At 50.4% G+C, this 26,429-nt stretch overlaps 4 protein-coding genes across 4 annotated transcripts; 2 read left to right on the plus strand and 2 right to left on the minus strand.

Annotated features, from left to right (window-relative positions):
- Nucleotides 1-266: 266 nt before the first annotated feature.
- Nucleotides 267-5,510, plus strand: LOC34617772 (lariat debranching enzyme). Its single transcript, XM_026338203.1, has 9 exons — nt 267-395; nt 2,435-2,551; nt 2,871-3,028; nt 3,143-3,264; nt 3,389-3,474; nt 3,783-3,949; nt 4,263-4,469; nt 4,621-4,704; nt 5,207-5,510. The coding sequence occupies exons 1-9, from the start codon at nt 267-269 to the stop codon at nt 5,508-5,510; spliced, it is 1,374 nt and encodes a 457-aa protein (XP_026193988.1).
- Nucleotides 5,511-6,225: 715 nt separating this feature from the next.
- LOC34617773 (elongation factor 1-beta) lies at nt 6,226-7,504 on the minus strand. Its single transcript, XM_022731130.1, has 3 exons — nt 7,390-7,504; nt 6,739-6,977; nt 6,226-6,417 (listed from the first exon to the last, which is right to left on the minus strand). Exons 1-3 carry the CDS (start codon nt 7,502-7,504, stop codon nt 6,226-6,228), a joined length of 546 nt encoding a protein of 181 aa, XP_022587314.1.
- Nucleotides 7,505-8,084: 580 nt separating this feature from the next.
- On the plus strand, nt 8,085-14,910 carry LOC34617774 (protein KRI1 homolog). The gene is made up of 14 exons (XM_026338206.1): nt 8,085-8,337; nt 9,775-9,947; nt 10,155-10,209; nt 10,391-10,496; nt 11,005-11,073; nt 11,204-11,330; nt 11,430-11,532; nt 11,840-11,956; nt 12,106-12,418; nt 12,587-12,692; nt 13,299-13,483; nt 14,146-14,212; nt 14,597-14,717; nt 14,873-14,910. The coding sequence occupies exons 1-14, from the start codon at nt 8,085-8,087 to the stop codon at nt 14,908-14,910; spliced, it is 1,833 nt and encodes a 610-aa protein (XP_026193991.1).
- A 2,474-nt stretch (nt 14,911-17,384) lies between these two features.
- LOC34617775 lies at nt 17,385-23,916 on the minus strand. The gene is made up of 15 exons (XM_026338207.1): nt 23,665-23,916; nt 23,265-23,421; nt 22,668-22,753; nt 22,125-22,250; nt 21,780-21,926; nt 21,533-21,610; nt 21,061-21,247; nt 20,818-20,865; nt 20,284-20,480; nt 19,921-20,137; nt 19,632-19,743; nt 19,281-19,528; nt 18,635-19,057; nt 18,088-18,242; nt 17,385-17,867 (listed from the first exon to the last, which is right to left on the minus strand). Exons 1-15 carry the CDS (start codon nt 23,914-23,916, stop codon nt 17,385-17,387), a joined length of 2,916 nt encoding a protein of 971 aa, XP_026193992.1.
- Between the last annotated feature and the right edge of the window lie 2,513 nt (nt 23,917-26,429).

Consider the following 26,429-nt stretch of genomic DNA (forward strand, 5'->3'; position numbering starts at 1 on the left):
ATTGAATGGTAGGAGGGCGATTTGTAGAGGAAATGCAAGGTGCAGTAATCGATTGGTGCCTTTAGGCATATCCCGGTGTTGACTTTAAAAAAGGATGAAAGGTGGTACATGTGCGATAGTTTGCATTAGCCTCTCTCTAAGGGTGTTGCCGAGCAGAAGCTTCCAATGCCCAATATTGATGAACTCCATAAAGCTCACGGATCTCCACAAACATCTGATTCAAAGACGCTTACTTCCAGATTCATTCACCTTGATGAAAAAACAAGATGACTTCCCACGCTCACATTCGCAAGGCTCGAGTACACTACGGCACCGTTGGTCCTGTCAATACTACAGCTGAGCTGAAATCAGGAGTCAATAGGGATTCTTTAATGCGTGTCAAGGAAGAGTGGATGGCTCTCTACTTGAACAGTGTTTCACTCTACAGCAGAAACATCCGAGGAAGCCTGCAGCATCAACCCCGTGAGCTTTAGCGGTTGGGGGAAAGGCAGATGTATATGAAGGCACGCATTCGTATTTATGAGTACGTTCCTGCTCCTGGGACTCGGTGTGTCAACTGCAGCGATTGATCCAGATTTGCCTAAAATTGAAACGATCAAGATACACATACAAGGACTTTACGCATTTCTCTTCATTTGCACCGTATTACCTAGATTCACTAAAATCGCTGCTCCTCTAATTGACTTACTAAGGGAAGCACAATCACTGATCTAAACAGAGAGTGCTGATGCCACTGCTGGGAGCTTCTGGGCCGCTTGACAGCCCCTCGTATGCTTGTGCTGCCCAATCATGAGCGCTGTCTTAACTTGACAACGCATGTTAGGGATGTGGAGGTGGATACTCTTTTCTTCCAGCAGGTTATCAAGCTCTTCGAGACATTGCTTCACATTCTCACGCTGTCGTCGAAACCAATCCGTAGCATCCAATACGGGAAAAGAACTCTATGCAGTGTGATGGGACGTAAGAAAATGATGGCCCTATAAGCATGGGCCATTTATGCAGGCCGCCGCAGCGCGCTGCCAGAGCAAGGAAAGAGGATAGGTCGCCGGGGGAAAACTTCCAACTTGCCCTGAAAGCGACTAAAGCAGTGCAAAGTCTATTCAAGTTCGACTAATCAGCAGTAGCAGGAGCATCAACAGCAGTGCCCGTAGCCTTAACAGCAGCAAGAACACTAAATGGTCACAAGAGGAAAACAAGGGTAGTAAGCGAGAAGACCAGACAGGGGCTTCACGTGTAGTAAAATAAAGGGTAAAAGAGAAAGAAAAAATATGGTTTCTCTAGAATCCTGAATTTGCGTGTCAATTTTACTGAGTGTCTCAGTGTATCACACTTCGTGGTAGTGGTCTAGGCGGTTCCACTTAGCTTCCACTTAGCCTATTGGCGCATAGCTCATAAACTATGAACCTAGCTTTGTACATTCAGAGATTAAGCCATCTTGTACTTCTACCCTTTAAACTGAATATATACAGCACTGCTGCAAATTTCGATTAGTGAAGGCATATTAGCCGGACGCCGAAAGAACGAGCTCGGTAGGCTGTGCCCCGGCAAGGAAGCACGGTAGCAACCCCTTTTAAGCCAAGCGCGCAGAGATAAGAGTTAAAGCTACACTGGAGCAGAAAAGAACAGCGCGTAAAAAGAGCTCGTTGTAACCTTCACATGCTACGGTCTACCACGGTCCTAAAATGTGACTCGTCTTGGGGCCCCTCGGTGGGGCCCCCTCCGCATAAAGGGGTTCAAGCAGGGCTAGAGTAGAAGATAAGGCATAATACATTTCTTTAGCATAGTACGCTTGTTCAAAGAGAACGTTTGAATCTTCAATGAATTGTCTTTTCCTAATGAAGGCTCTTTGCTTCTGCGTTGGAGTGTGAGCACACACTCCAAATTACATTTGGGGCTTTTCTCGGAGTTTCTTTAACCAAAATCTTTGTTCACCACTTTTGGCTCCTCCTTCGTTCTTTCGTTCCCCATTTGTGAGGGGCCGTTCCTTCCACTACTCCCCTTGCTGATGCAGAAACAGTGGGTCTCAGCACTCACCTTCGAGTAATTTGCTTTCGAGCTCTTGTTTCTGCCCGACCTGCCAAAGGGAACATAAAACAAAAATACGTTGATTTTGACCTCGCTGGATATGAATTAAATCATGAAGACCTGCTCAAACGATCATTTGTCTATTATCCTTGGGATCGAAAATGAAGGTGAAGAATGAACGGGAGCCCAAAATTATCAAGAAACTTCCGAGCACTCCTAATGCAATAATCGCTACTGAAGTAGCCAGTTTCATGCTAATTTCAGCTTCCTTCTGCCCAGAACTTTCCCCATTGAACTCCACGAGCGAAACGAGACCTTTGCTCGTTGGTTCGTAGGAGTGTTAGTTTGCGTCTCGGTGTTGCGACCTATAATTCTAAGGCTATTGGTGATATCTTCTTTGCATTTACAGGTAGCAGTAAACGGTTGCTGCCACGGCGAGCTGAATGCGCTCTACGGAATGATTGAAAAGCTGGAGCGGCAACAAGACATAAAAGTGGACCTCCTGATTTGCTGTGGCGACTTTCAGGTAGGGCCGAAGGTACAGAGAAACCAGCAGAAGCTTCAGAGACTTGGGAAATTCGAATCGATGGGAAAAGAATGGGTCACGTAGAGGGAGGAGCGAAGGGCTGAGAAAGTACCCTCAAATTCAAAAGGAGGGCTGGACCGTGTCGAGTTGCCTCTTCGATGCATGCCTCCATATAGTTTATAGCCCATCAAAAGCAAAAACGCACGAGACGCCTTTTCAGCTGCACATAGGCATGGGCTGTGCACTGCATCCCCTATTGGGTACATCCCCCTTATATTCATTCCACCTCTTGGGAATGGTCCTCGTGTTTTTCGCTCAGAGCCTGCGCTCGTCCGACGATTTGCAATTCTTTTGTGCACCTCCAAAATATAGGACCCTGAAGGACTTTCATGAATATTTCTCCGGAAGCAAGAGGGCGCCCGTCCTCACGGTCGTAGTTGGTGGCAACCACGAGGCCCCAAATGTCTTTCGCGAGCTGTAAGTTCACTGGAAAGGCCTTTTGCGGCTGAACCGCAGGTGTGCGTGCCCGACCAGTGTGGCGTGTGTGTCAAGGCATGTTTGAATCTGCGGTGCATGCGCATCTATTTACAGCTACTACGGGGGCTGGCTGGCCCCTAACATCTTCTACTTGGGGCATTCTGGGGTGGTGAAAGTCGGGGGTCTCCGCATCGCTGGACTCTCAGGCATCTACAATCCGCATCATTTTCACCTGGGTATGGCCTTGGATTTGGGCTGTGGTGGTGGTTGGGTTTCTCATATCGGGTTAGGACTCGCACTGTAGTTTGGTGCTTGAGGCGAAGTGTGTGGCTGGTCATTTTTTTGTGATTCCTGCCATAGGACACTTTGAAAAGCCGCCGTATGATGGAAACAGCGCGCGGAGCGCTTATCACGTCCGGCAGTTCGAACTGCTGAAGCTGAATTGTGTAAGGACGTGAGACGGGAGAGGGCGGCAGTCTTTAGGTTCTAGGCTGAGGCCAAAGGACCAGGGAGGCGACTCCTCTGGTCAGACGTGCGGTGACAACTGGGCTCCGGCAGCTATGAGCTCGCTACATGTTTGCCGCGTCGTATTTTGTACAGACACAAGGAGGCAGAGAACAGTAGCATAAGGGCGGTCTATTTTAAAGGCAGGCAAAAGGGGCTGGTGCAGCACTTCAATATCCATTCCGACGCCTCAGTGGTGTCCTTTTGCCCCGAAGCTTAGGGCTCACACGTGTGTGGCCTGTGGCCTCAGGTACAAGAGCCTGTCGACATAATGTTGAGCCATGACTGGCCAGAGGGGATCTACAACTTTGGGGATAGAGAGGGTCTCCTCCGTTGTAAACCGCATTTCAGGGAGGACATTGAGAAAAGTTGCTTGGGCAGTCCACCATCAATGGCCCTCCTGAAGAGCATGAAGCCGTATGTACACCTACTGTGCCTGCCTGCTAGAGGGGCAGATGAATAGTTAGCTAACCAGGCACTGCTTGTGGAAGCTTTTGACCCGCTCTTGACATGTTTCTACCGCTGCCCATGTGGAGAAGAAGCCCCTCCTGTTAGTGGACCCTAGCACGAGATGGTTAATGTCTAGACGCGTCCACGGCGGACGCAAAAGATTGATACAAGGATATGGGGGTCTTGGTTGAGATCGCCGTTGCAGCTTTGGGTTTTGCGTTGGAAATTTAGGGTGTGTGGCTTCGAGTGGTGGTTTTTCTTTTTCTATGTTCTGCCATAGGAGTTTCTGGTTTTGTGGTCATCTCCACGTGTCCTTCCCGGCCATCGTTCCTCATCCTGACGGATCAAAAACTCTCTTTCTCGCGGCAGATAAGGTGCTACCGAACCGCCGTTGTCTGCAAGTGCTAGACGTACACCCCAAAAGCACTGCCAAATATTTGAAGAGACCTTTACCCCAGACAAACATTTCTACGCATCTTACGATCGAGTAAGGGATCAGCGCGTGGGATTAGTTCTGTGAGTACGCTGGGGTTCATGCACTTTTAAGCAGTTTTTACGCAAGTCGATGGGCAACAGACCTGCAACTCGCAGTTCAAGACTTAGGGCTTAAGCTGCTGTATTCGTTGTGTGTGGTGTAGGTATGACTTGGAGTGGCTGTGCATCTTGCGGGCGAACCAAAAGAACATCCCGACCAGTCGGTTTCGCTGCAAGAGCCAGGCAGAGTAAGCTTCAAAGGTAGACAACAGCCCCGAGAGCAGACTTTCCACTTCATAGACGCCATATGTTGGCTACAGCCCTTTACCTCAGGAGAAGAGGGACCCTAAACACACACGGCAACCAAAGCCCGTCTGCCTGAGACGGCGCTCCAGCCCATTTGGTCTCTGACTCTTTGCTTGTGACCAGCTCTTTCGTGCTTTGGGCCTTACATTCTCAGCTCTTTATATCCCTGTTGTTGCCGGAGTTTTAATGTCTAATGGGTGTGGTGGAAGAGGGCTAAGCAGGGGCAGTTCTGTGCATGTCTCGTACAGGAAGCAACAGCCTCATTGAAACGGACCCCGCCACAGTTGCCATATACTACTGCATTTATACAGTGCCCCGTGTCTTCTTCCGTTCATGTTTTTGGTCGCCTCCTTCTGTATTCTTGCTTCCTCTTGCACCCTCATGTATGTGCGTGCGCAGCTGCCCTTCGTCTGAGGATAAGGACGCTGTCCTCAAGAACTTGAGGCACTTCGCGGCGACTAGGCAAATGCACTCAGAAGCAAAAGCACGATCAGTGGAAGACCCCAGAGACATCAGGGGGGGAGAAGATGAGCACGCTGATGGTGCTGAACAGAAAATGTCAGATGGAGAAGAGGTTGGGCCCTTCCCGTGGCCTCACTGGTCAGACCCGCCGTTCCAAGAACTGGAAGCCCAGCGAAAACGTCTCCTTCAAATAATCGGACATGCAGACCGCGATGTATTTACAAGTCGTGAGACGCAACCCCATGCACTAGAGAAGAAACTGCCCAACCTAAACTTTAATTCATGAGCGCACATCCCGAATGTGCATTGGGCCTGTGACGCATTGTGCAGAGCCCGGTCATCCAGGGATATCTGCAACTGAAACGACACCGAAAACGCAAAATGGCCCTCCTAAACCAGACAGAGGCCCCCTAGGAATGCCCCTTGAGGAAATCCCCTTGGATTTAGACGACCTATGAAGTGTCCTCCCACAGTCATAATCGACTGCAGGTGCGATGTAAGGCCGAGGAATTAACCGCAAAGCCTGCGGGCCAATTCACGTCCTGTTAGCAACTCTCTTTCATGAGGATACTGCATTCAGCTGCAGAAAGTCCCAGGGAAGAGAATAACGTCGTGTTAGTAAGGCAGGAACGGACCAATCTTGGCTTGCGCTCTCCATCTCGCTAGCTCGGGCTGGCTATCGTAGAGTCACTGTTAGGCAGTTGACTCAAACGCTTTCCTCTACAGAGAGCATCTTAACATTGTAATTTAGAAAATCTAGAGTGCCAGAGGGTTGCTGCTTGAGCGTTGTACCCGGGCCAAGGGTAGGGAAGGCATCACAAGAAAGTATTTGAAAGTATGGGGAATTTCTGGTCATCTCTTTGCCAGCCACGTTTTCAGGCAGAAAAAGCTCTTTACAGCCTCTAAACACTGAGTAGGGACCAGCAGAGTACTTAGGCTAGGTTGCCACTTCTGCAGTTCCCCGCTAGTTAATGGGATTCCGTCTGGCTCTGTGTCCACCTTTAGAGCTTATTGAACGAGACAATTTCAGCAGATTGAACGAGCCCAGACAGCTCCTCATCGTCTTCGTCTTCCTCGCCATGATCCATCATGGCTTCCCGCTTTTTCTTATCTTCTTCATTCATGCCGATCTCTTCGATCCGGTCCGTGATTGACTGCGTCTCCACGATGTCGTCGAGGATGACGCATTGCACCTGATGTTGAAGCACAAAAACGGCGGCCGCCGACGGCACTGAAAGAAAATTTGAACGGACAAAGCTTTTGCTGCCCTAAACGGCCAGTGGCAAGCAGAAACAGGAGACAAATAGACGACAAGCGCAAACAGGAATTCAACACGACAGCGCAATGGGGCGACAGCGCGGGAGAGCAGCGAGCCAAGCATATGCATATGCAGACTCACACAAAGACAGAGGAAGAATGCCAGACCCAAGCAGACGCACATAGAGCGAATAGGGATGAGGACAAGGAGCGGCCCGCTCAGCAGCGCAAGGCCAACAGAAAACACAGGTACATACTTGCAACTTATAGAGGCCAAATGCGATGGGGACTTTTTTGGTGTTCTCTCCCCAAGTCAATCCTTCGATTTGGATCTTTCTGATTTCCTTTTCGATGTCGTCCAAGTTAGTTTCAGAGCTGCTGGGCTTCACTTCAATAACCAACATGGACTTATTGATAACCTGCTTCTTCTTCTTTTCATTTTTCTTGGAATCGGACAGCTTCTTCAGAGCTTCCTTGTCCTCCGCAGTTTCCTCTCCTGCCGGACACATTCATGCACCGCACAACGAATATAAGGGGGAAAGTGCGAGCAGATATCACATCGCTGAAAGTCACGCAATACAGGGGCTCGCTTGATCAACAGAGGAAGTGCGGTCATTTGAGAGCTTCAGCTGCAGTCGGAACTAATAACCGACGGATGCTTTCTTCTGTATCTCCGATGTTCCCCGCTTCGTGAACACGCTTTCCCACCACTTGCACAGGAGGGACGGTCTGTGCCACCCGCTTGCGAGAGCACTACAGGAATGCGAAGCCCTCGGTGGGGCGCAGAGAAAGACAATTGTCATTTCACAAGCGCTACACGTCCACAGGCAGTCATCAGAGATACAGACACCGGAGGATTTGCCAGTGTACTGGATGAGATGTGGCGAAGGCACCGTGGTCATGCTTACCAAAGAGGTCAATATCATCTTCTTCTTCCGCTGGTTTCCCCTTAGGAGCTCCGGTGGAGCCTAGGTAATATGCACAGGGTGTGCTAAGCTCATGGAGATCTGCTAGAGGTGCCATTTTGCCGTTCCCGTTCAATAATTTTGCACTTGCGGAAATACGCTGTGTGCGCGCGTACACCTCAGGACCTAGCGTTGCCAAGACGCCTTTCACGTAAAGAATACATATAAGTGTTGCTTCTTGATTTCTTGTATCCTACCTGCCCTTTGGCAAAGGCCAAAAGGTGCGCTGTCTCTCTGTGGGGTCTGTCTTTCGATGCATGCGAAGCAGCCCCAGAGCACCGCAGTAGCGCTGCTCTAGTATTAATACTTGTATCTAACTTCGCATAATATGACTGTTCTCTGTTTTATCTACGCCGTGGAAGCACTCCATGCAGCAACCCGGATAGACTGAGAAGCGGCATGCAGTCTGCAATACATCCCAGCGAACCTTTGAGCCCGAAGGGTTTTACCTTCTCCGCTTGCTTGGGGCACAATTGGTCTGCTTCCTTTTTCGCAGTATAAGGCCGACAGGAGGGCCAGCCCTTTGTCATTCGCCCCGCCTCATCCCCGACATACAACATAATCGAGCGTTTGTAGCTTCAGATCTCCACACTGTGGCCTATTGCCACTAAAGGCTTGGTATCCTGGCTCCGCGGACAATGCCGCGGAAGGTTAAAAGGGGACCTAAGGGCCCCCGGGGGTGTTCTGACTCCCCGGGGGCACCTTCTGTGCAGGCTATGGAGGTGAAGGACCTTCTATGCGATTCAGACAAAGAAGACGCAGAGGCGGGTGGAGAACAGCACAGAGCAGAGGGGCAGCTCAAGATCAACAAAGCCTTCGCAGAGAAGTATGATCAAAGAAAGCGAACAGAGCTGCTAAGTAAACACAAGGAGGCATTGCAGGAATTGAGCGGTGCGTCTGCTCTAACCCCCACCGGCAGCTACGGCAGCTGGTCGAATGTTTCGCCAACTTCATTGCTGTGCAAGTCTGTACACTTTTTCATTGCCCAGCTAAATGAACGTCCAACTCTCCTCCTCTACAGCTTTAAAGAGAATGAACCTGAACATGTATTGCTCGACTTATTAGGTCTTGAAAGCCATGAGGGTATTTTATATGGTCTCCTGTGCTGCGAAAACGCATCCATACGGCTCTATTGCGTTCTGGCGTGTCTCTTTTAGATGAGGAAGCCTCCTCGACATCATCAGAGGACGAAGATGGATCCTTGTTAACTCCCCGGGTGGAGCGGAAGTTGCTTAAAGTATTGCACCTTATTAAAAGCAAGGACCCCAAGATTTATGATCCACAGAGCGTTTTCTTCAAGGACTCAGACTTCTTACCCGAAGAGGCGGAAGTGCCAGTTCAAAAAGAAGTATGGAGTAGAATCGCAGAGGGAACTCAACGGGGGGGATAAACGAGAAGTGATTAAAGACCGTTGGATTTTTTAATGCGGAGGCACCCACCCGACAGAGACAAATGCAACCCCGTTTGTTCACTTCTTGTAATAATGTCGCCTCATAAAGGAATGTATATCTTTGGGTCCATGGCTTTCGCCTAGTCAAGATGGACGGAAAGGCGCCTCTAGAGAGATGTGTTCATAATTTATGCGTATCGTGTATATACAGATGCTTTTCTAGCTAGCATTTCTGCACTTCTCTGCAGTTCGCCTTTTTTTCTCTCCTGGATTTTATGTACTTAATCCTTCTAAATATATGCGTTGCGCATTCAGGGGATACCCCGTAAATGCCGTGTGTGCCTCTTAATGTTTCGCATTTTTATGCGTATCGGTTTTGTGCATCGGAATACAAGGCGATTTACATCATGCTATGGCTTTGTCTGGTCGTGTGATTCTTTCAGCGACCGCTGCGATATCAGGAGATGCTCGCCAAGACGCTGAAAGAGGAAGGCGCGGAAGGGTTCGTGCAGGAGGAAGAACATTTCGAGCAGAGGGCAAAACAAGCAAAAGGTGCACTTTTGTACAGCCCGGCCCCCTTTGTCCTTGGATGCTGTTGAAGCTGCTGCGATTTTCGATGCATGCAGCGCCGTGATGTGCATATGTGTGCATTTCTCGACATGAGGATACTTCTGTGTGTGTGTTTGCCTCCCTTGGTATCTTGCTCCGTGTTCCCCTTTTCCTGCCTTCATTTTTGTGTCTTTTTCGTGTGGGCAGCTTGCATCAGAGGGGTATTTCTAGCGCTCCTCTGCTTTGTCCATCCATGCCTTGTTTTGTTGCTGTACGAATAGCAGTGTGCTTACCTGTACATTCCTATTATCGCCTGCCAACCACCCATGGACCTCTGTTTCTTCGCTATTTCATCGTATGCCGTGTTTCCTTCGTAACGTCTGCCCCAGGGTCGTCGTACGAGGAGGACCTGGCTTCGCTTAGGAAGTCTTTTCTACAGGCTGCGGAGGAAGCCACAGAAGGAAACAGAGAGGCTGGGGAGGGCGAAGAGCTGCTCGAGCTGAAGTGTAAAGGGATGAAGGAGCAAGAACAAGAAGATACAGACTATAGGCAATTCCTAAATGTAAAGACCCCGTTCTACCTAGCAAGCACTACGCTCATGGGGACCTAGCGGCTGATGACTGCAGTTGTGTTTTTGATGACGTCGTGGCATACGAGGAAAGCCGAGTCTTGTTGAGGAAAATATCTTCACACATGCTGGGGGCTGCTTGAGCCTCAGGGTCATTGAGGGCGTTGGCGTGCCTGTGGAGCCGTGCATCGGTGTGCGCAGGCGAAACATGCACAAAGAGGGGTGGCTTCGGACTCTGTGCTTGCACGTTTTTGGGGTGGGTCTCTTTTTCCGTAGCTTGTTAGGGATTGGGATGTGAGATGCGTATGCACCTGCATGCGTAGCTAGACGGGGCAGTGGTTGGTCTGGGAATAACTACAAATCCAATCGAAATGTAAGTAGCAGCAGCGCCATGAGCGGCTGCTGTCTCGTGCTTTTCTGTCCTTGCTATGATTCAGCTGACGACGGGAATCTCAATGCCAACGAGCGCTTCCTTAGAGACTATATCGTGAATGAAGCGTGGAGGGAAGACAAGGCGCAGGCCCAATGGCAAGGCATGACGGAGTGAGATGCAACACTTTGCGGTAACTTCATGTTGAAGGATCGAGAGAAATCTTCCTTTCGATCTCCTTAAATGTATCCCCTAATTCTAGGCGTGCACCCATGCTTACAATTTTTGCACAGTATGAGAGGCAGATGTTGCTTAGCGTTTTTTGTGGTAGTCAAACACCCAAGGTACGACATGAGAGAGGAGGAGAAAGTTGGGCAGAGGAGGGGAGTGCTTGATGGAGAGGACGACTCAGAAGCAAATTTGCCACATGGGCATCCGATTCCCGCCAGTGGTGTCTTTCTGTCTTCTCTTCTTTGCGCCTCACCTTCTGATGCCTCTCGGCTTCTACCGTGCTGTTGGGGCTGGCTTATGACGTCTGTCACATGCTTCGGGGAAGTTGCGGGGTGGGCACAGGAGTTCGTAACGGAGTTGTTTCTCCATCCGTTCTAGTCATGTGAAGTAGTGCCTGTGATTGACATTGTGTGTAGAGGAGCCTCTTCGTATGTCCTTGATGCTGCTCAGGGTGGACGATGAAGAAGATGATGAACAACTCGAAAAGGCGGAGGCGTTTGAGGCATCTTACAATTTCAGGTGGGGTAGGGGGGACTTGAGGTCTGCGCGCTGTGTATCTCGGTGTTCGCGTGCATGACTTTTTCTTTCTGTATGCACTTTTGTGCTCGTTGATTTTGTAGCTCCTATAGTGCAAGTGACTTGTTTTCAGATTTGAAGAGGAGGGGGGCACCAATATTCAGGGTCATCCCCGTGTAATCTCAGACTCCGTCAGGCAAAAGGATGACAAAAGGAAGAGGGCCAGGGAGAAAAAGCAGAAACAGAAGGAAGAAGAACAGGTACCTTTGCCGGCACTACAGAGGGCATAGAGCTTGGGGCTCAAGGATTAGGGTTCACATTGTCAAGCTTAGCCTCAAATGCTCTGTCTTGTTGTTTAGTTGCGTCGTCGGGAGGAGCTGAAGCGCTTAAAAAGTCTCAAGAGAGAGGAAATAGCCGAGAAAATAAGGCAAATCCAGCAAGTGGGCGGCCTGGACGAAGCAAGTAAGCATTGTAATTTACTGCTGTATCTTTTATGTGTATATGCGTATCTGAGCCTCTAGGTGGGTTTCTTTCGGCTCAGCAATGGTAAAGGCCTAGCTCTGCTGCCTCCTATTGCCCGTTGTTGTTATGGACATGTGCTTGTGCTTTTATGCACTAGCTGCTGCTTGCTGCGCGCGCGTATTGTTTCGCTTCGGTTCTGCTCGAACTCTTTGAGGTGCAACTCGCTTGTATATACAAGCATGCCCCTTTTTATGGCCCCAATTGCCTCCCGGAGCTTCTGTGCTTTCGTGTCTTCTACCCTCTGCAGCTGTCAGCCGCGTGCTGGACTTGGGCGGGGCCTTTGATTCAGAGGCCCACGACGTGGAGATGCAGAAGCTATTTGGGGAGGACTACGATGCGCAGGATGAGGAGGGTGACTGTTTGGGTAAGATGCCCTTCTCGTAAACAGGACAAAGGGCAACCAATGCGGGTATGGGACTGGGAGTAGAAAAGCAGATTCAGCAGGAGTCCTGCTGTTCTGTGGGATTGCTGCAACTGCAGCGGTTGGCCCAGCACGCTGGCTTTGTGCTGCAGCGATGCCCGAGGCTTGTGCCGACATTTTATCAACTGCCCATGAGACAGAGCCCGAGGCGCTGACCAAGAAGCAACGGAAACTCCTAAAACTGGAATCGAAGCGAAAGAGGCAGGGACAGCGGGTTGAGGGTTATGCCAAGGACGCGGAAGCACAAGTGGTGGAGACGGAAGATGCGGGAGCGTCAGAGCAAGGGGAGCCTCACTCAAAGGGAGGTGACCAGGACTCTGCAGGACAAAGGGCTGAGGAGGGAACGGAAGCCGAATGGTGGATGTGCGACGGATGTGGAATCGGCATTCGGGGAGGAAAGAAACGGTACTGAGTGAATCCTAGCTAGAAGCTCAGCGGATTCGTGCTTAGGTCCCGAAGTGCAGTTGGGAAGACAGAGAACCGATATATGGGGCTTCTGCGACTCAAATATAGCAGAGGACGCCATGTGGTGTAGGATGCGAGTGATTGGCTTTTGTGCACTGCTTCATGCAGATTTGATTGTACGACGTGTGAAAACTTCACGCTTTGCAAACCTTGCTTCCGTAATGTCCGGCATCCACACCAACTTGTTAGGAAGACTGTTCCTCCTCATTGCAACGTAAGGCTGGCTTTTGGGTTGAAGGCTCCTAACTGCTATATTGTTGCGAATACATTTTCGCTGTTTCGCGTATACTCGATGAGTATGTGTTAGTGTGTGGACGCCCTGGGCTTTGGTGGACTAGTTGTCAGGGGTATTCAAAAATGCGTGCAAATTAAAGACATCGCCCTTCCTATTTTGCCTTTGTATTCCGCTAGAGTCTAAATGCAGATTTTTACTTTTCTGTAACAACGGATCCGTATGCCCTTCCCACCCTGATGGGGTGCGCAATTGCGGCTGGCAACATGGGTGTACTCTCTAGCTGTATGCTATGTGGGCTTTGGGACTCCCTCCTAGTTTGCAGGCAATGAGGTGCACATACATCGCCTGGGTGTGCGCAGGCAGACTTTAAAATTCTTTATCTGTTTGAGCATAAATATCCGCTTACGTATGTTTTGGCTTGTTAGCGGCCCTAGGCTGATCTAAAGGGCATGTGTCAAGTATGTACAGCTACGTTTGACCGTGGACGCATTTCCGCTACCGCTTTGTCAGCAGCACTTTTATCTCTGCTCGTATTTTTACTTTATGCCTGGGCGTAGGAGTTGATTTATGCGGATGCATCTGCAGCCCCCCAAGGACTTTGTGTCTGGAGCTTTGCATTGTCCTCCGCCGGCGGAGCTTAGCGAATTGTTGGATGAGTACTTCCAGTTGGACTATGAGGATATTATCGGTGGAGATCTGCCTACGAGATTTAAATACAGAAAGGTTCAGCCAAACAACTACGGAATGACAACAGAGGAGATACTTAACTCGTAAGTCGGGAGGGTGGCTGGGATAGATGGACGAGATTGCGGGAGGATACATAACTAAGTAGATGGAGGAAAAATGTGATCTTTGAGCGCACTTAGAGAAAAGCTTAGCGAATTGGGCATGAAAGGAAGTAGGAGTGTAGGAAGGGCATGCATACATTCATCATTGTTTATTTACAAGCTGTTGCCAAGTAAAATAACGTAGTCATGCTGGTAGGGACGGCTAAATTATGGAACGCGCTTTGCTACATAACTTTGGTTGCACTGCTGTGCGGTGTAAACGCTGCGTTGTTGTTTTTGTTGGAGGGCAATGGGGAATATTGGCACTCCATCACGTGATATACACATACACCCGTGCTGTACTTTACTGCGTTGGTTGAGCGGGTCTCTGCCTGTTCACCCAGTAGGGCAGGCAATGGAAAATACGTGCAACGATATATTGTATTTTTGTTATCATGCCTGCACGTGTCTGGTGGCATATCATCCATCTTCGACAGATGTACCTATTGCATAGGCTCGAACTACACTCCTCCACTACGAAGATACCGCAGAAGGGCCAAATTACTTATTCTCATTAACCGCAGAAGTACCAAAGCATTTATGCCATCATTCGATCTAAGCACAAGCGGGGGAATGCGTGTTTTTTTCGTTGTTCCTTTGAACAGGACAGACGCGGAGTTGAACTCGAAAGTGTCCCTGAAGAAGCTGGCGCCCTACAGGGAGCAAGAACATGTGAGGCCACCCTCTTTTTCCAGTTTCAGCACTTGCTGATTAATTTTTGTCTCTCACTTCAGACTTGTTAGATACCGTGTTCATTATATTGTACATCCATTGATACGTGTCCGTTCATGTCTGACCTAGGGGTTTAACAAAGCATTTTATGTCTGTTTTGCACATTTGGGCCCAGTCGGGCTGGTGCTATATTCCTATCGTACTCCGAGTCTCATTCTAGGTTCCAAAGCGTTTAAACCGAAAAAAGGATTTTGGCAAGAGGCAGCGGATACGTGTCTTCTCATTATCTTGTTCTTCTCTTTTATCATGAAGAGCAACGGTAGCCACAGTTACTGTGGTAACTTTCCCTTGCCTTTGTTTTTGCCCTGCCGGTGTCTCCTACAGAGTGGAAATACTGCGGAGAAGCCCTGGCGTCAGCAATGGCGCAGCAAAGCTAGGGAGAGCCAGCCCACAGACTCCAAGTTGAAGAAGAGGGAAAGAACAGATAGAGCAATGACTCCCTTTGGTAGGCTCATTGTGGGCATTATGAGCTCGGATACTGTTGCGTGACTGTAAAGCTTGCATGCCCTATGGACCATGCTCACATGTATCCATATCCGTGTCTCTTTCATCTTTGCTCGATTTCGTTCATGCCTCATTGTTTCCCTGCGACTGCCTCAGGCGTTCGAAAGGACAGACTGGCTGCGTATGACGCCTAGTCGGTCTCACCTCATCCCTCGGTCGCGCCCTCGTTCATGTTGTGCTGTACCTCAGCGATCGTGGGCACCGCTATTTCATCTCCATTGACAGACACCTGGGAGAAGTATGCCGCTACTCTCCCTATCGTCAATTTCGTGTCCGTGGAGCTCACCTTTGGCGGCTGGCCGTATTGTCCTGCGCTAATCTGTCAGAGATTTACTTGTTTTTAGAGATACTCTGGCATAGGCGAAATTATTGCAAACCTCAATTTCAGGCACTCCTTTCTGCTCCGCCTTTGCGGATAGCTCTCCCGCCTGACAAATAGCCAATAGATCTAGCCGTGGCTGCTGGTTTGTTTCGCTGTAGTATTCTAGCGTACCTCAGCTTCTTGAGCCATCTTTTCTCCTTTAGGTTGCGCAGCAAGCAGTAGAATTCGCTCATTGATCAGTAAGTGCCAACACATTAACTCGCTGCACATCTTGCTTACTCTCCTTCGTCTGCTGCTCCGTCCAGCGCTAAGCAAGTCGATTTTAGATGTCACGACAAGCATCAATCACATTGTACTTCTGGTGGCAATGTACCTGCACTTTTGTGCTTTTGGCGGGTAGCGACACGGCGTTTCCTTTTTCTGCGTGCACAGTCGAGTCGGCGCAAGTTAGAAGGCCGGGTTAAGGAAGCCTCCGGGTACCTGTCGGGGCTTCTGCCTCCTGGCCCTCCGGCGCTTGCACGCCAGTGTTTATGCAAAAAATGGCTTTGTATATGTCCTTTATCCATTCACTGTGATGCGTCCATGAAGAATTGAGCCCCGAATCAATTGTAACCTCGGAGGGAAAACCGCATCACTTACTTTCTTTCTGCATTTGTTTCTGTACAAAGCACCCTCGGAGAATCCTCATGATACATCCTGAAGCCTGTTGATCTTTTACCCACTCAGATCACACGATCCGTGTGGCCTCAAAGACGTACATCTACGGCTTCTCCTAAGGGTTTCAATCGGGGTTTTGATTTCTATGATAGGAAACTTGATGAACGGCGCTTCTGGGTGGTCTGATGGAGCGGTGAGGCATACAGGGAACACACGCGATCGAGCGCTTTCACTACCTGGATAATGCACTGTAAAATATCTCTTTGTTATTGTAGCGGCAAAAGGGCCAACGGAGAGGACATCCATGGGATCCCTGGCCACGAGGATTTTGCCGCTCTGTCGTCAACCCAACAGCATAGAAAGCCAAAATTGCCCTTCAGAGAAATGTCACCTCCCTCCAAATTGCCCCCTTTACCTTTTGTACCGAACACGCAGGAGGCTTCGCCTCGATCTTTTCTACAGCCTCCTCAGCTTCATGTTCCTGTTGCATCAACATAGGTACAGCTTTTAGTAGCCTTGGTGATGGGGGAAGGCAAACTCACCGCTTTTGCGTCTTGTGCTTGAAGTTGCTCTCTGTGACCAATTTCACCCTCCAGGTTTTTGGTTGCGAGAGAGTAATCTGATCCGATTCAAATTATGTGTCAGTGCATTATGGTGGATGCATCACCAACAATACCCATTTCTTCTGTTTCAGCTGCATTTGGTATTTTGCAAGTGTAATGTGCATTGAAATCCACAGGAATGGTATGAAACCTGCGTACTGTCTTCCTCAGATTTTTCCTTTCCTTCCTCTCCTTTTTCATCTTCATCTGTAATGCCGTCTGGTTCATCTTTTGGTTCATGGACCGCCATCGAATCAACGCCATGATGGCTGCGGAGTGCCGTGCACGGCGTGCAGATCCCCAATGAAGAAATACAAATGATGAAGAAATGCAATCTCATGGCTACTGATTGTTAAAATTATAGAATCCAGTTGCGTATAAACGAATGATTTTTTTTCTAAAGGGAAAAGATGGTTGATGGCCCCGCACACGCGCTGCCGCCTCCCCAAACGCTCTGTTCAGTTACAGTGCGGCTGGAAATCCGCCGGTACCCTGTATCTGCATTTTCGTGGAAGGCATACTATGAATGATTGTTGTAATTTTCATATATATACCAAATCAATTCCTATTTCTGCCTGTTTGACGACTCTGCAAGACCACGGAAGCAGCTCTGCTGGTCAGGGCTGAAACCGTCCGAAAGAATAATAATGAATGAAGCATTTCTCTAGCCACTCAGCGTGGCCCGGACGACTGTTATCATGTCATGATTGAAGTAAATCGCACTTCATTCGCGTCACAAACTTTCCTATATCAGTCCTTATCAATCTAGTTGTACTCTTCTACTGGGCCCCGCTGTGTACAATGATTTGCCAAATACGGACATCCACTTTCTCATAACTTAGGCAGTTCTGTTGTTCAGTAAGCCAGCAAATTGAATTGATTCTTTCAGTTTCGTTTTCATTTTGGATGCCCACCTGCAGGCTGCCTGCGTTAACAAAATGAAAGGTCCGAAAATAGGTCCAGGGGAAAAAATGAGTGCGTTATTGGCTATGCTCGCCAAGTTTCTCGTTGGAAAACTACCGCTGCATCAGCGTGTTTTCTTCTTCGGTTGAAAGGATCGAGCTGCCTGCTCTGGCACTCTCCAAACATGCAGTGGCTGCCGCGCCAGTGGCACACCCTGCATGGGCCTCGCCGCCATGGAGATACCGTACGGCAGCGCTACTGCTGGATGCAGCTGCGGGGCTGCAAGATGGGTGTAGTGACCTGGAAGCATATTCACGCCTGTCCAGATTGGCCGTACTCCAGGTATTACTGCTGGAGTCAGCACGCGGCGTGCCTGCATCATACTATCCGCCGGCATCATCAAGTGGGGAGCCCCGTACATGGCAGGGGCCACTTGCACTCCAGTAGTACCCAGTGTGGGCCGAGAGAAATCAGCTACCTGACCAGCTAGCTGGCTAGCCGGCTGCGAAAGTGCCGGACGCTGGATGTCCTCTGCTGACGATGCATCAGACAACTCGTCGCGTTCAGAATGTCCCCCTGGGGCATCTGAGTCCTCATTGCGTCCTTCCTACAAATCCAGAGGCAGCAGAAGCCATTCACCTAAGCAATATAGAAGAATCTTTGCTTTTACCTTCAAATAGCCACTTTGCCTCCCATACTAGAGAGGTCTCTAAACAGAAAGCAAAGAATTTCAAGACAAAATCCAAAACTTCAAGCAGCGCGCTTGCTGGCGCCGTGGCATGGCTGTGGCTAGGGATCGAGGATTGTGGTGTACTCACGGTTCCCGCTCTGCGTCTGGCAGCTTGAAGACAGTGCAACTGAGAATGCCGCAGGGCCAAGAGGTCTTTGACAACCAAGGGCCGGTGCTCCATGGGAAAAAACGACGGTAGACGCGTCGCCTGCAAAGTGGCCATCAGGTAGTCCACCATGTCAGGATCCGCAGCTGCAGCAACGTATTTTATCGCATGAGTGGGCATATATAACAATACAAATAAACTTGAAATATGTACATGCACATGCTTACAGATGCAAATATTGTGTAGAGAAACATCTATGCCTCGGCAAACAAGCAAGTTTGTGGATTCAGTATGTGCATGCACAACGCCAATTAGAAGCAAAGAGGGGCCCGAAATAGCGTATGCGACAACAGATATTCATGCAGTTCTCGACACGAGGATACATATAAGCACAGTTTTAGGGTCATGTGCATACACATATTCGCGAAAACTAGTATAACATGTCTCCTTCAGAATCACGTTGGAGAAACTGGCTTTTTATTCCACTTCATTCTCTAATAAAGAGCGCGTTTAACATCGTGTGCCAAAACTTCCGTACAGAGCTTTCCGTTGGCCTTGGGTAGGAGGGCGACTATATCACAAAGAATCTTGGGGGGCGCAAAAATGGGGATCTCCCTGGCTGCTTGGGCTTCCATTGAATTCGCAGCTCCATGTGGGGCTTGCTGCACGGAGTCCGGGTGGTACAGGATCGATAACTCAGGGTGAAAGGCAGCCATACTGTCTATATCGGGCCGTGCAATCATGGCATACTGGGCAGCTGTCTGTGCGGCCTTCCTAGCTGCTGGGGCCTCCTCCTCTATATCGTCCTCCTCATCTTTTGCTGGTACCCTTCCTTTTCCCCCCTCCGCCCCCAACAAACGCTCCGCTTCGGTGTCTTCCGGGGAACCCAAAGCCTCCAGCATAGAAGTCTTAGGGGCCATATCGCATGTCGTGTACAGCTCGTACAGATCTTGTAGGGAGTCTAAGAGGCAACAAAGCGGGGGAGAAGACAATGGAAAGTGAGACCACGGAGAGGCAAAAAAAAATACAGCAACGAACACAAAAACAAACAAGGCGCCAGCTGATGTTGCAGCAGATCGTCCCGTACCCACGATGGAGCTACTGCTGTAGCGGTTGTTCCACTAGAGCTGCAGCAGCTGCTGCACTAGCTGCACCTTATGAGGAGGCCTGGATAGAAAGCTTACCTCCTCCCATAAACTGCCTCTTCCTAATGTTCAGCTTAGCGCATGCGATCTCTCGGGGCTCCATCTCCCCGGCTCCCCTTTTGTGGGGGAGATTGCACAGTGTCTCTTGTTCTATGATAGCAGCAGGCGAAGCCGCCTCCCCTTCCCCCGACTGCTCCTCTCGCCGCTCAAAGCCCATAATTCCCAAGTCCAAGTCTGTGTTCAGCCGCTGCATCGCCCGCAGCTCCACTACCGCGCGGAGAGATGATCTGTGAAAAGCATAAAATAAAAGAACCAACGGTTGTATATCTTAATATCAAAAATGCCGAGCCCTACACCCCGCATTCCCATTGCCAAAGGTCTCTTTCTTACGCGTCTCCGTATTGCGCTTCCAGACGGATCCACTTCTTCCAAAGGAGGCGACTGCCGGTCCCCAGCTCCGCCTGAAGTGTCAAGACGCTCTGACGAAGTAACTCGCGAGCCCCTAAACCCCCAACGTAGAAACGCACGAGAGCGAATGGCAAGATATTAGAGCTCAGCATTTTCCTGCCATGTTCCCTGCTAGATCCCCGTTTCCACAGAGTTGGGAAGAGGGGAAGCGGAGGGCCTCTCTAAGGTTTTGAGGTTAAGGCTTAGGCTAAAGGTCGTTGAATTGGCGGACCGTCTAGGCGTTTCATATCGAGCAGCATGTCTGCGTAGGCTGCAACAAATTGCGGGTGGGCCCTGTACCGAAGGGCCCCCTTCCTGAGGGCCCCCAGGGCGTGGGTCTCGCTGCCAGTGAGTCGCCATTCAGTTCGTGCCTGCCCAATAAAAACCTGCCAGCTACAGCCCTCCAGCTGAGACACTTCTTCAAAACAAGCGCGCCAAGCAGATATACCCTATGTACCACACACCACAAGTCCTCAAAAACAAAAGCTTACGCAACTCGCACGCCATGTGGGAGAGCACGAGTCTGCGCACAGCGACACGTTCCCATGAAACTTGCACCTTCGAATGCTCAAAACTCCGACCACTAAAGCCTTACATATGACCTCCTTATGAAGTCAAGGTAACGCAGCAAGAGAACTGGGGATGTCCTGAAGTTTGCGGGAGGAAGGGGTCCTCCTTCCGGGCCAGCCCCTATGAGAGTAGTGGCACTCAGGGCGTTTCTGTAAACCGCGTCTGCCGCTTTGGTCAAGCGGCGATCTTCAAGAAACTCTGCCAGAATTATTTGCAGCAGCTCTGCGGCCACTCACAGACAGAAGAACCGTGAAAAAGGCATAGAAGTGGCTCAGCACCGTGCCAGGAAGCTGGGAGACAGAAAGAGAAAACAGGGTGAGAAAGGGAAACAGCAGGACAAAGAAGGTTAGCGGGCAAGCCACACATGTCGTGAATACGCCAAAGCCCAGTGGGCAAAGAAGTGAAAGACTAAAAGGGGAGGCAGAGGGAGCATTATGCATATAGAGACATATGTTAGGCGACGGGAAGAAGCACAGGAGCCGCATGCGGCAGGAAGGCTCACGAAGAGCCTTCCATGATGAAGGAGGGAGCGAAAAATAAATGCGAACGGGGGGCTCACCATCCCCAGGAAGAAACCTATCGATCGCCCGACGCAACACTTCGGATGCTGCACAAAGTCATAATGCATCCTAGAAGTGGCGGTAGATTCTATTAGACCCCTTAGAGACGCTGGAAACCCTTTGCATCATAACTACTGGAGGCCTTCAAAAGCTACTGTTTGGTTTCTCCATAATTTTTTTAAAATCTTTTTACGTGTTTCGCTCAAGCCCGGCCGCCCGCCCCACAGCACAGCGGCAAGTACCTCTCGTGGGCATGTGCTGCGCGAGCAGGAATTGGAAGAAATCGAACCAAATATTCGCGTGAAAGGCGCAGGACAGGAGGCACGTTTGGAAGGCTTGCGAAACCCGATGGCAGAACTGGGGGGGAGACAGCTTCAAAGGGTTAGTCTTTTCGAACGCCAAGACTGAGCGCCACGCGTCCACATGCGCCTGGCACACGCACCCCGAGCGCAAAACGTAGAGCTAAAACCGCAAGGCTGCATTCACTAGTAGGAGAGCGCTTTCTCCCTTAACTCCTCGCGAGTTGTGACCAAGGGAAGAAGCAGAGGAGGCAGGCAGCTGCTAATCAAAAAAACCGCCAGAAGACGAGCGTAGACTGGAAAATGAACGGGCGAAGTGCGAGCAAAACCGGGGACAGCACGTAAATATAGGCTCTTGAAGAAAGTGTAAAAGAGAGGAGGGAGAATGGAGGGAAAAGGGAAAAAAGGGCCCCACTTGGCGTGACTTATCGGTGACAGTGAGGGGTACCGCAGCAGTCAACCAATCAATATCCCGCGTTAGACGCGCCAGCTCCTGAACGCAAAACCGTTGAATCACTCAGAGCCCTGAGCGTATTCAATACTTCACAAAAAGAGCCGCTGTGTCTGTGTCACGCTCCCTGGATACATGCGTGTGCACATGTATTTATACGTGTATATTGACACCACTAGACAATAGACCCCCAACCATTTGTAGGCCTCACTGCATGCGCCTTTCGTGCATCGGCAAAGCGTTGCTCGAATGGTGCAAGGATTTTGGCGCTCAGCTGGGGATTTGAACCGACACTCCTCTCGAAGGCGCAGTATCCAGCCCACACGCCGTCCAATCCCGCGATGGCGGTTCCCAGACACTGCGGCAAGCCACACACATAAGCACATATACATATATGTATAAACAAAACGCGAGCCAACAGACCCTTGCAGCAAAGGGCATCCCAATAGAGCCGATACCAGCGACAGACGCGCCCGCACACGAGCTTCGACAGCGGCTACGCGCATACAGAGCAGAGCGCCACACTCCGAAAGCTAGACCCTGCTGCACATCTTACAGACTGGAAAGCACTCCGAAGGACGTTGAGATCTGCGTATTCGTCGATAAGAGCCTTCCCCCCGGGGCCCCCTGGCGTCCTAAAGGCCCTCTGTTCGACTTCGGTGGGAACTAAGGGCCCCGTGGCCTGACAACAACGCGGCAATCACCCACTACACCCTTCCACACCCTGATGGGAGGACTAAAAAGGAAATAGAGGCGGCGCGACAGTGCAAGGCGCGCTCAAGGGTTTGCATTTAGTCTGAATGACGGGAACAACGGGCTCCCGGGATGAATTACCCTGCCCGTGAAATCTGAGAGAAGCCCTTGTGTGAATCCCCGATGCAAGAGAGACGCATTGTACACTCGAATGTGGAGCAGCAGCAATTCTCGCCAAAGAGGAGCCGTGCGAGGATCCCACCGTAACTGCAGCAAAACAAACGACTCTACACAATCTCTTTAACCACGCGGAGGGCAGCAACGGGGTCTGAGATAGGGCAGGCTTGCAAATAGCGCCCCAGGCACCGAAGGGCCCAGACGCAGAACAGGAAGCTCCGCTAATTACCATCTCCACTGCACGAGTGAGAGCCAGGCGAAAGTCACTGACAGATCCCGTGCAATACACGAATTTCACGTAGGACATCCATAGCTCTGCGCAAACACAGCAGGCCCACTGCCCAGCCCTACATTGAGACGGCACCGGAAATAGCCGCTACACCTTTCCATTATAAAGAGGGGTGCCTGGAAGACGCAGATTTAACCGTCCGTTTTAAAGAGTTTGGCGCTCGTAAGCCCCTCCACCCCACACCCAGACAGCACGCACTTTCGTGGCTGCCTGCTTGACAAAGGGCACGCGCGCACCCCAAAGACTTCTCTTGTTTGCGTGCAACCAGTTAAGCATTAGGCAGACAAGAAGGACTGCCAAAGTCAGAATACGGCTTAAGAACTTAGGGCTTGCGGACGTATGTGTGTGTAGCAATTTGGAAAGAGAGAGAGAGAGAGAGAGAGAGAGAGAGAGAGAGAGAGAGAGAGAGAGAGAGAGAGAGAGAGAGAGACAGAGAGAGAGAGACAGAGACAGAGACAGAGACAGAGAGAGCGAGGCTGCCTTTGGGCTAGCCCTCCACTGCTTATCGGATGGCGCCTCGGTGTTTTCTGCACTTACCGAGTTGCGAACACGCGCAAAGACTGCGTTTATAAACGCTATTTGCCTTTTGCGTTCCCTGTCTTTGGAGCTCAAACTCCGCCAAGCGCCTCCAGAAGTCCGCAGACGTCGGGAAAATCTCGAGCACCCGTTCGAAGGCCTCCGTGGAGGGGTTCTCCTAAGAACACACCGGAGATTGCCACTAATCTGCAGACTTGCCTTCCCCATCCCACCCAAAAAGCAAGCAGACAGGTAGGGCGAGGAGGAGGATGCTTGGGGGCGATGCAGCGCCAGAAATTGCGTGAAGGGCCATGAGATGGAAGGTGTTGCCCCCCTTCCTCAGAAAGTGAGCCAATAAACGCAGAACCACAGAATGTGAGCCCCAGCGAAGAAAGTGGCAACAGCAGTAAGCTCTGCGTACAGCAAGAAGCGAATCCCATGTCTGCTTGTCAAAGGGGTTTGCCCGGATCTGGCTCTCCAACGCCAAGAGGGTGGGGCTGTTGCTGTTCTTCGCATCCACATCAGGAGGGCCCTTTAACCCTCTGAGGCTCGCAAAGACCCCGTCCAAGTCGATAGAGTAAAGGGGCAAGGTTTCACATGCTAGGGGTTCGGAAGCCACCTGAGCGGAGGCCCCAAGGGAACGTGGGGCCCCCGCCGGCACCCCGCGCTGCATGTTGCTCAGACAAAGTCAGCGGTCCAGCGGCGATAGCTCCAGTGTGGGTCTGTGCAGGAAAGGGTTTAGAGAGGGCGGGGGCGGAGGGGCCCTCAAAGGGCCCCTGCCAGTTCGGCCCGGGGCCTCCTCAGAAAGACGTAGTTGGAAAGCAAGAGAGGGGCCTCCACAGTACATAAGCATGGAGGCCCCCTCAGATATCACCTAGTGGAGGAGGACTTGGAAGGGCCCACCAAGAAGAGGCAACTATCAGAGCCGTGGGTCCAGGTCTTGGTCCGCAAGGGCAGTGTTGTACGTCTAATCATCTATTCACATAAGCTGCATCCTGGATGGACGGACCCGAAGCGTAGGTGCACGCAAAAATGAGCTAAAAGGGAGGAGGAAGGGGGAGGAAAAAGAAAGACCAACGCAGGCGCATGCAGCTGGTGCTCTTTGGGGCTGGGCGAGGTTCTTCCACGAGCCAACAATTTTTATTTCTGCGTCATTAAAATGCATTCAGAGCAAGTTTATAGCGGAAAGACAATTTGGAGGAAGTTAGGCAGATGCTAAGCACCTAGTGTCCACGCTGGGATGTACGCTCACAGAGTGTAGGCTCACTTGAGCGGAGAATGGGTAACTTCATCTTTATTTATTGATACAAAAACAGTGATCGAGACTAAGGTATAGAGGTTTAGCTGTATTAGGCTGGATTTGATAGACTTACTGCAATAAACTATAGAGAAATCTGTCCAATAAGCTTTGCGTGTTCATGAGCAGACCCTCCTTGAAATGATTTAGCAGCAGGCATGCTATGAAATAACAGGTAATTTAGTAAATTGCCTTGCTCATACTGCACGTGGTGTACGCACACACCAGCTTGTGTTTAAGGAGGCAGCAATGGTGTAGCCCTTATCAGACGGTGTTCCCCTGGCCATTGCAGTTCCTCGTCGCAGCAATTGATCTTCAGCTGGCATTATCTTCCTCAAAAGAAGTCTTATCGGCCCCCATCTTGCAAATGCTGATTCACCAAAATGACTCTTTGGGGGGCCTTGCAGCAACGAGTGGTAGGCGAGTTCTTCGCAAAGGTCTGCATGGCGCAGGGTCAAAAGGTTTGCAGAGGCCCAGAGGACTCCTCTTGTGTTGATTTCCCAGCGAAATTCAACATCAGAAAGGGTGCTGACTGCGTTGGGCCTCGTTTTCCGCCGCTGTCTCAGCCTGAGCTATGGGGCGAGGTCCTAATATGTCCCCCTCCAGCAACACATAGGAGCCTCGTGGCCAGCCTCAAGGCATTTCATGTTCGCCTGTATGCCAGGGATCAAAATGTCAGGACATAGGATGTAAGGCTCACAAGTGGTGCGAGTGGGCCTGTTGGGTTTCGCGGGTGACCCTCTTAGTTGGTGCACCGTTTCTATCTCCTGCGCCAGATATATTTTAGGTTCAGGGCTTTGCTTGCAGTTTTCGAGGCTTCAGGCAGATACGGAGCGCTTGACGAGCTCTCTTGGCAAAAGAGAGGCTGAAAAGTAGGGATCTCGAAGATGCCATAGAGATGTTGCAATGTGCATACACCGAACGTGGTGTGAATATAGTAGGCTCCTAAGGAAGCACTTCAGCCCCTTTCTTTGCCCTATCAAGAAAATCAGGGGCACTTGATAAATAGCTTACAAGCACAACTCATTCCGCTATTCAAGGGGTTGCCTTTGCCTATTAAAACGCATTCATTGCAGCATTCTTTGGATCATGCATACTTATCACTGCACAAAAATATATTGTCTCCCAAAAAAACGCTTTCACGTACACGGTCTGCTTCCCTACTGTCTGCACCTCATTTCCTTAGCCAAACAAAAGTCTCCAGCACCCCCCAGAGAGAAAGGGCCACAGGCTAGTGCCCGGAGGCCTCGCCTTTAGTAAATATAATCCTGCACGCATGGAGTCCCTGGCAAGTGAGAATGATGTGGCTCGGCTCACCTCCTTGTTGGCCCCAGAAGGACCAAATGGGGCCCGATAAAGGTTTCTACTCGCCCTGTTGTGCTCCTGTCTCCTGAGGCTGGACCTAAAGAGAAACAGGGAGCAGGTGAGGAAGAGTAATAGAAATAGTACGACATACTGCTGCTTGTGCGGCAAAGCAAACATGCAGGAGGGGGCTTACGGGGTCCCCGAAGCAAATCACACTGCTTAACATTATTGCGCCCTTATTCCAACCACAAGTCGCCAGGCTGCCAAAAGGGATGAGCCGAGTTCTTTACCGGGCTTTGGATCCAGGGTGTCGGCTCTTAGGGACCGCCAAGAAGAATGGAAAGAGTCCCTAGAAGGAGCAATCACGGAAGGAAGACAGGAAGACGGAGAAGGAAGATGGTAGATGGACACAGTGTAGGCGCAGTGAGGCAGAGGCAAAATTGGCGAGGCAGGCAGAAATAGAAAGGGGCGACTACAGCACGCTCCTCGAGTATGGTCTCTCTAATGTTATGCAGCATGCTTTTATTGATTTACCTAGGGGCTTATAGAGTCCATTGTGCCTTGTCTTCCTTTCGATGTTTGGA

Source organism: Cyclospora cayetanensis, unplaced genomic scaffold (assembly GCF_002999335.1).
Source record: "Cyclospora cayetanensis isolate NF1_C8 unplaced genomic scaffold, CcayRef3 CcayRef3_contig_24, whole genome shotgun sequence".
NCBI classification, from domain to species: Eukaryota; Apicomplexa; class Conoidasida; order Eucoccidiorida; family Eimeriidae; genus Cyclospora; species Cyclospora cayetanensis.

What these genes read in the sequence shown, in the direction of transcription:
- LOC34617772 (XM_026338203.1), top strand. Translation starts at nt 267, where the DNA reads ATGACTTCCCACGCTCACATTCGCAAGGCTCGAGTACACTACGGCACC. An exon ending in CTCCTGAAGAGCATGAAGCC is followed by an intron (nt 3,950 to 4,262) that starts GTATGTACACCT and finishes GTTCTGCCATAG; the next exon opens with GAGTTTCTGGTTTTGTGGTC. An exon ending in CGCTGCAAGAGCCAGGCAGA is followed by an intron (nt 4,705 to 5,206) that starts GTAAGCTTCAAA and finishes CAAGAACTTGAG; the next exon opens with GCACTTCGCGGCGACTAGGC.
- LOC34617773 (XM_022731130.1), bottom strand. Translation starts at nt 7,504, where the DNA reads ATGGCACCTCTAGCAGATCTCCATGAGCTTAGCACACCCTGTGCATAT. An exon ending in AGATGATATTGACCTCTTTG is followed by an intron (nt 6,978 to 7,389) that starts GTAAGCATGACC and finishes TGTGTCCGGCAG; the next exon opens with GAGAGGAAACTGCGGAGGAC. An exon ending in TTGGCCTCTATAAGTTGCAA is followed by an intron (nt 6,418 to 6,738) that starts GTATGTACCTGT and finishes CTTCAACATCAG; the next exon opens with GTGCAATGCGTCATCCTCGA.
- LOC34617774 (XM_026338206.1), top strand. Translation starts at nt 8,085, where the DNA reads ATGCCGCGGAAGGTTAAAAGGGGACCTAAGGGCCCCCGGGGGTGTTCT. An exon ending in AACAGAAGGAAGAAGAACAG is followed by an intron (nt 11,331 to 11,429) that starts GTACCTTTGCCG and finishes CTTGTTGTTTAG; the next exon opens with TTGCGTCGTCGGGAGGAGCT. An exon ending in CCTACAGGGAGCAAGAACAT is followed by an intron (nt 14,213 to 14,596) that starts GTGAGGCCACCC and finishes TGTCTCCTACAG; the next exon opens with AGTGGAAATACTGCGGAGAA.
- LOC34617775 (XM_026338207.1), bottom strand. Translation starts at nt 23,916, where the DNA reads ATGCAGCGCGGGGTGCCGGCGGGGGCCCCACGTTCCCTTGGGGCCTCC. An exon ending in TTCGGAGTGCTTTCCAGTCT is followed by an intron (nt 21,927 to 22,124) that starts GTAAGATGTGCA and finishes GGCTTGCCGCAG; the next exon opens with TGTCTGGGAACCGCCATCGC. An exon ending in GAGGCAGTTTATGGGAGGAG is followed by an intron (nt 19,058 to 19,280) that starts GTAAGCTTTCTA and finishes GTTGCCTCTTAG; the next exon opens with ACTCCCTACAAGATCTGTAC.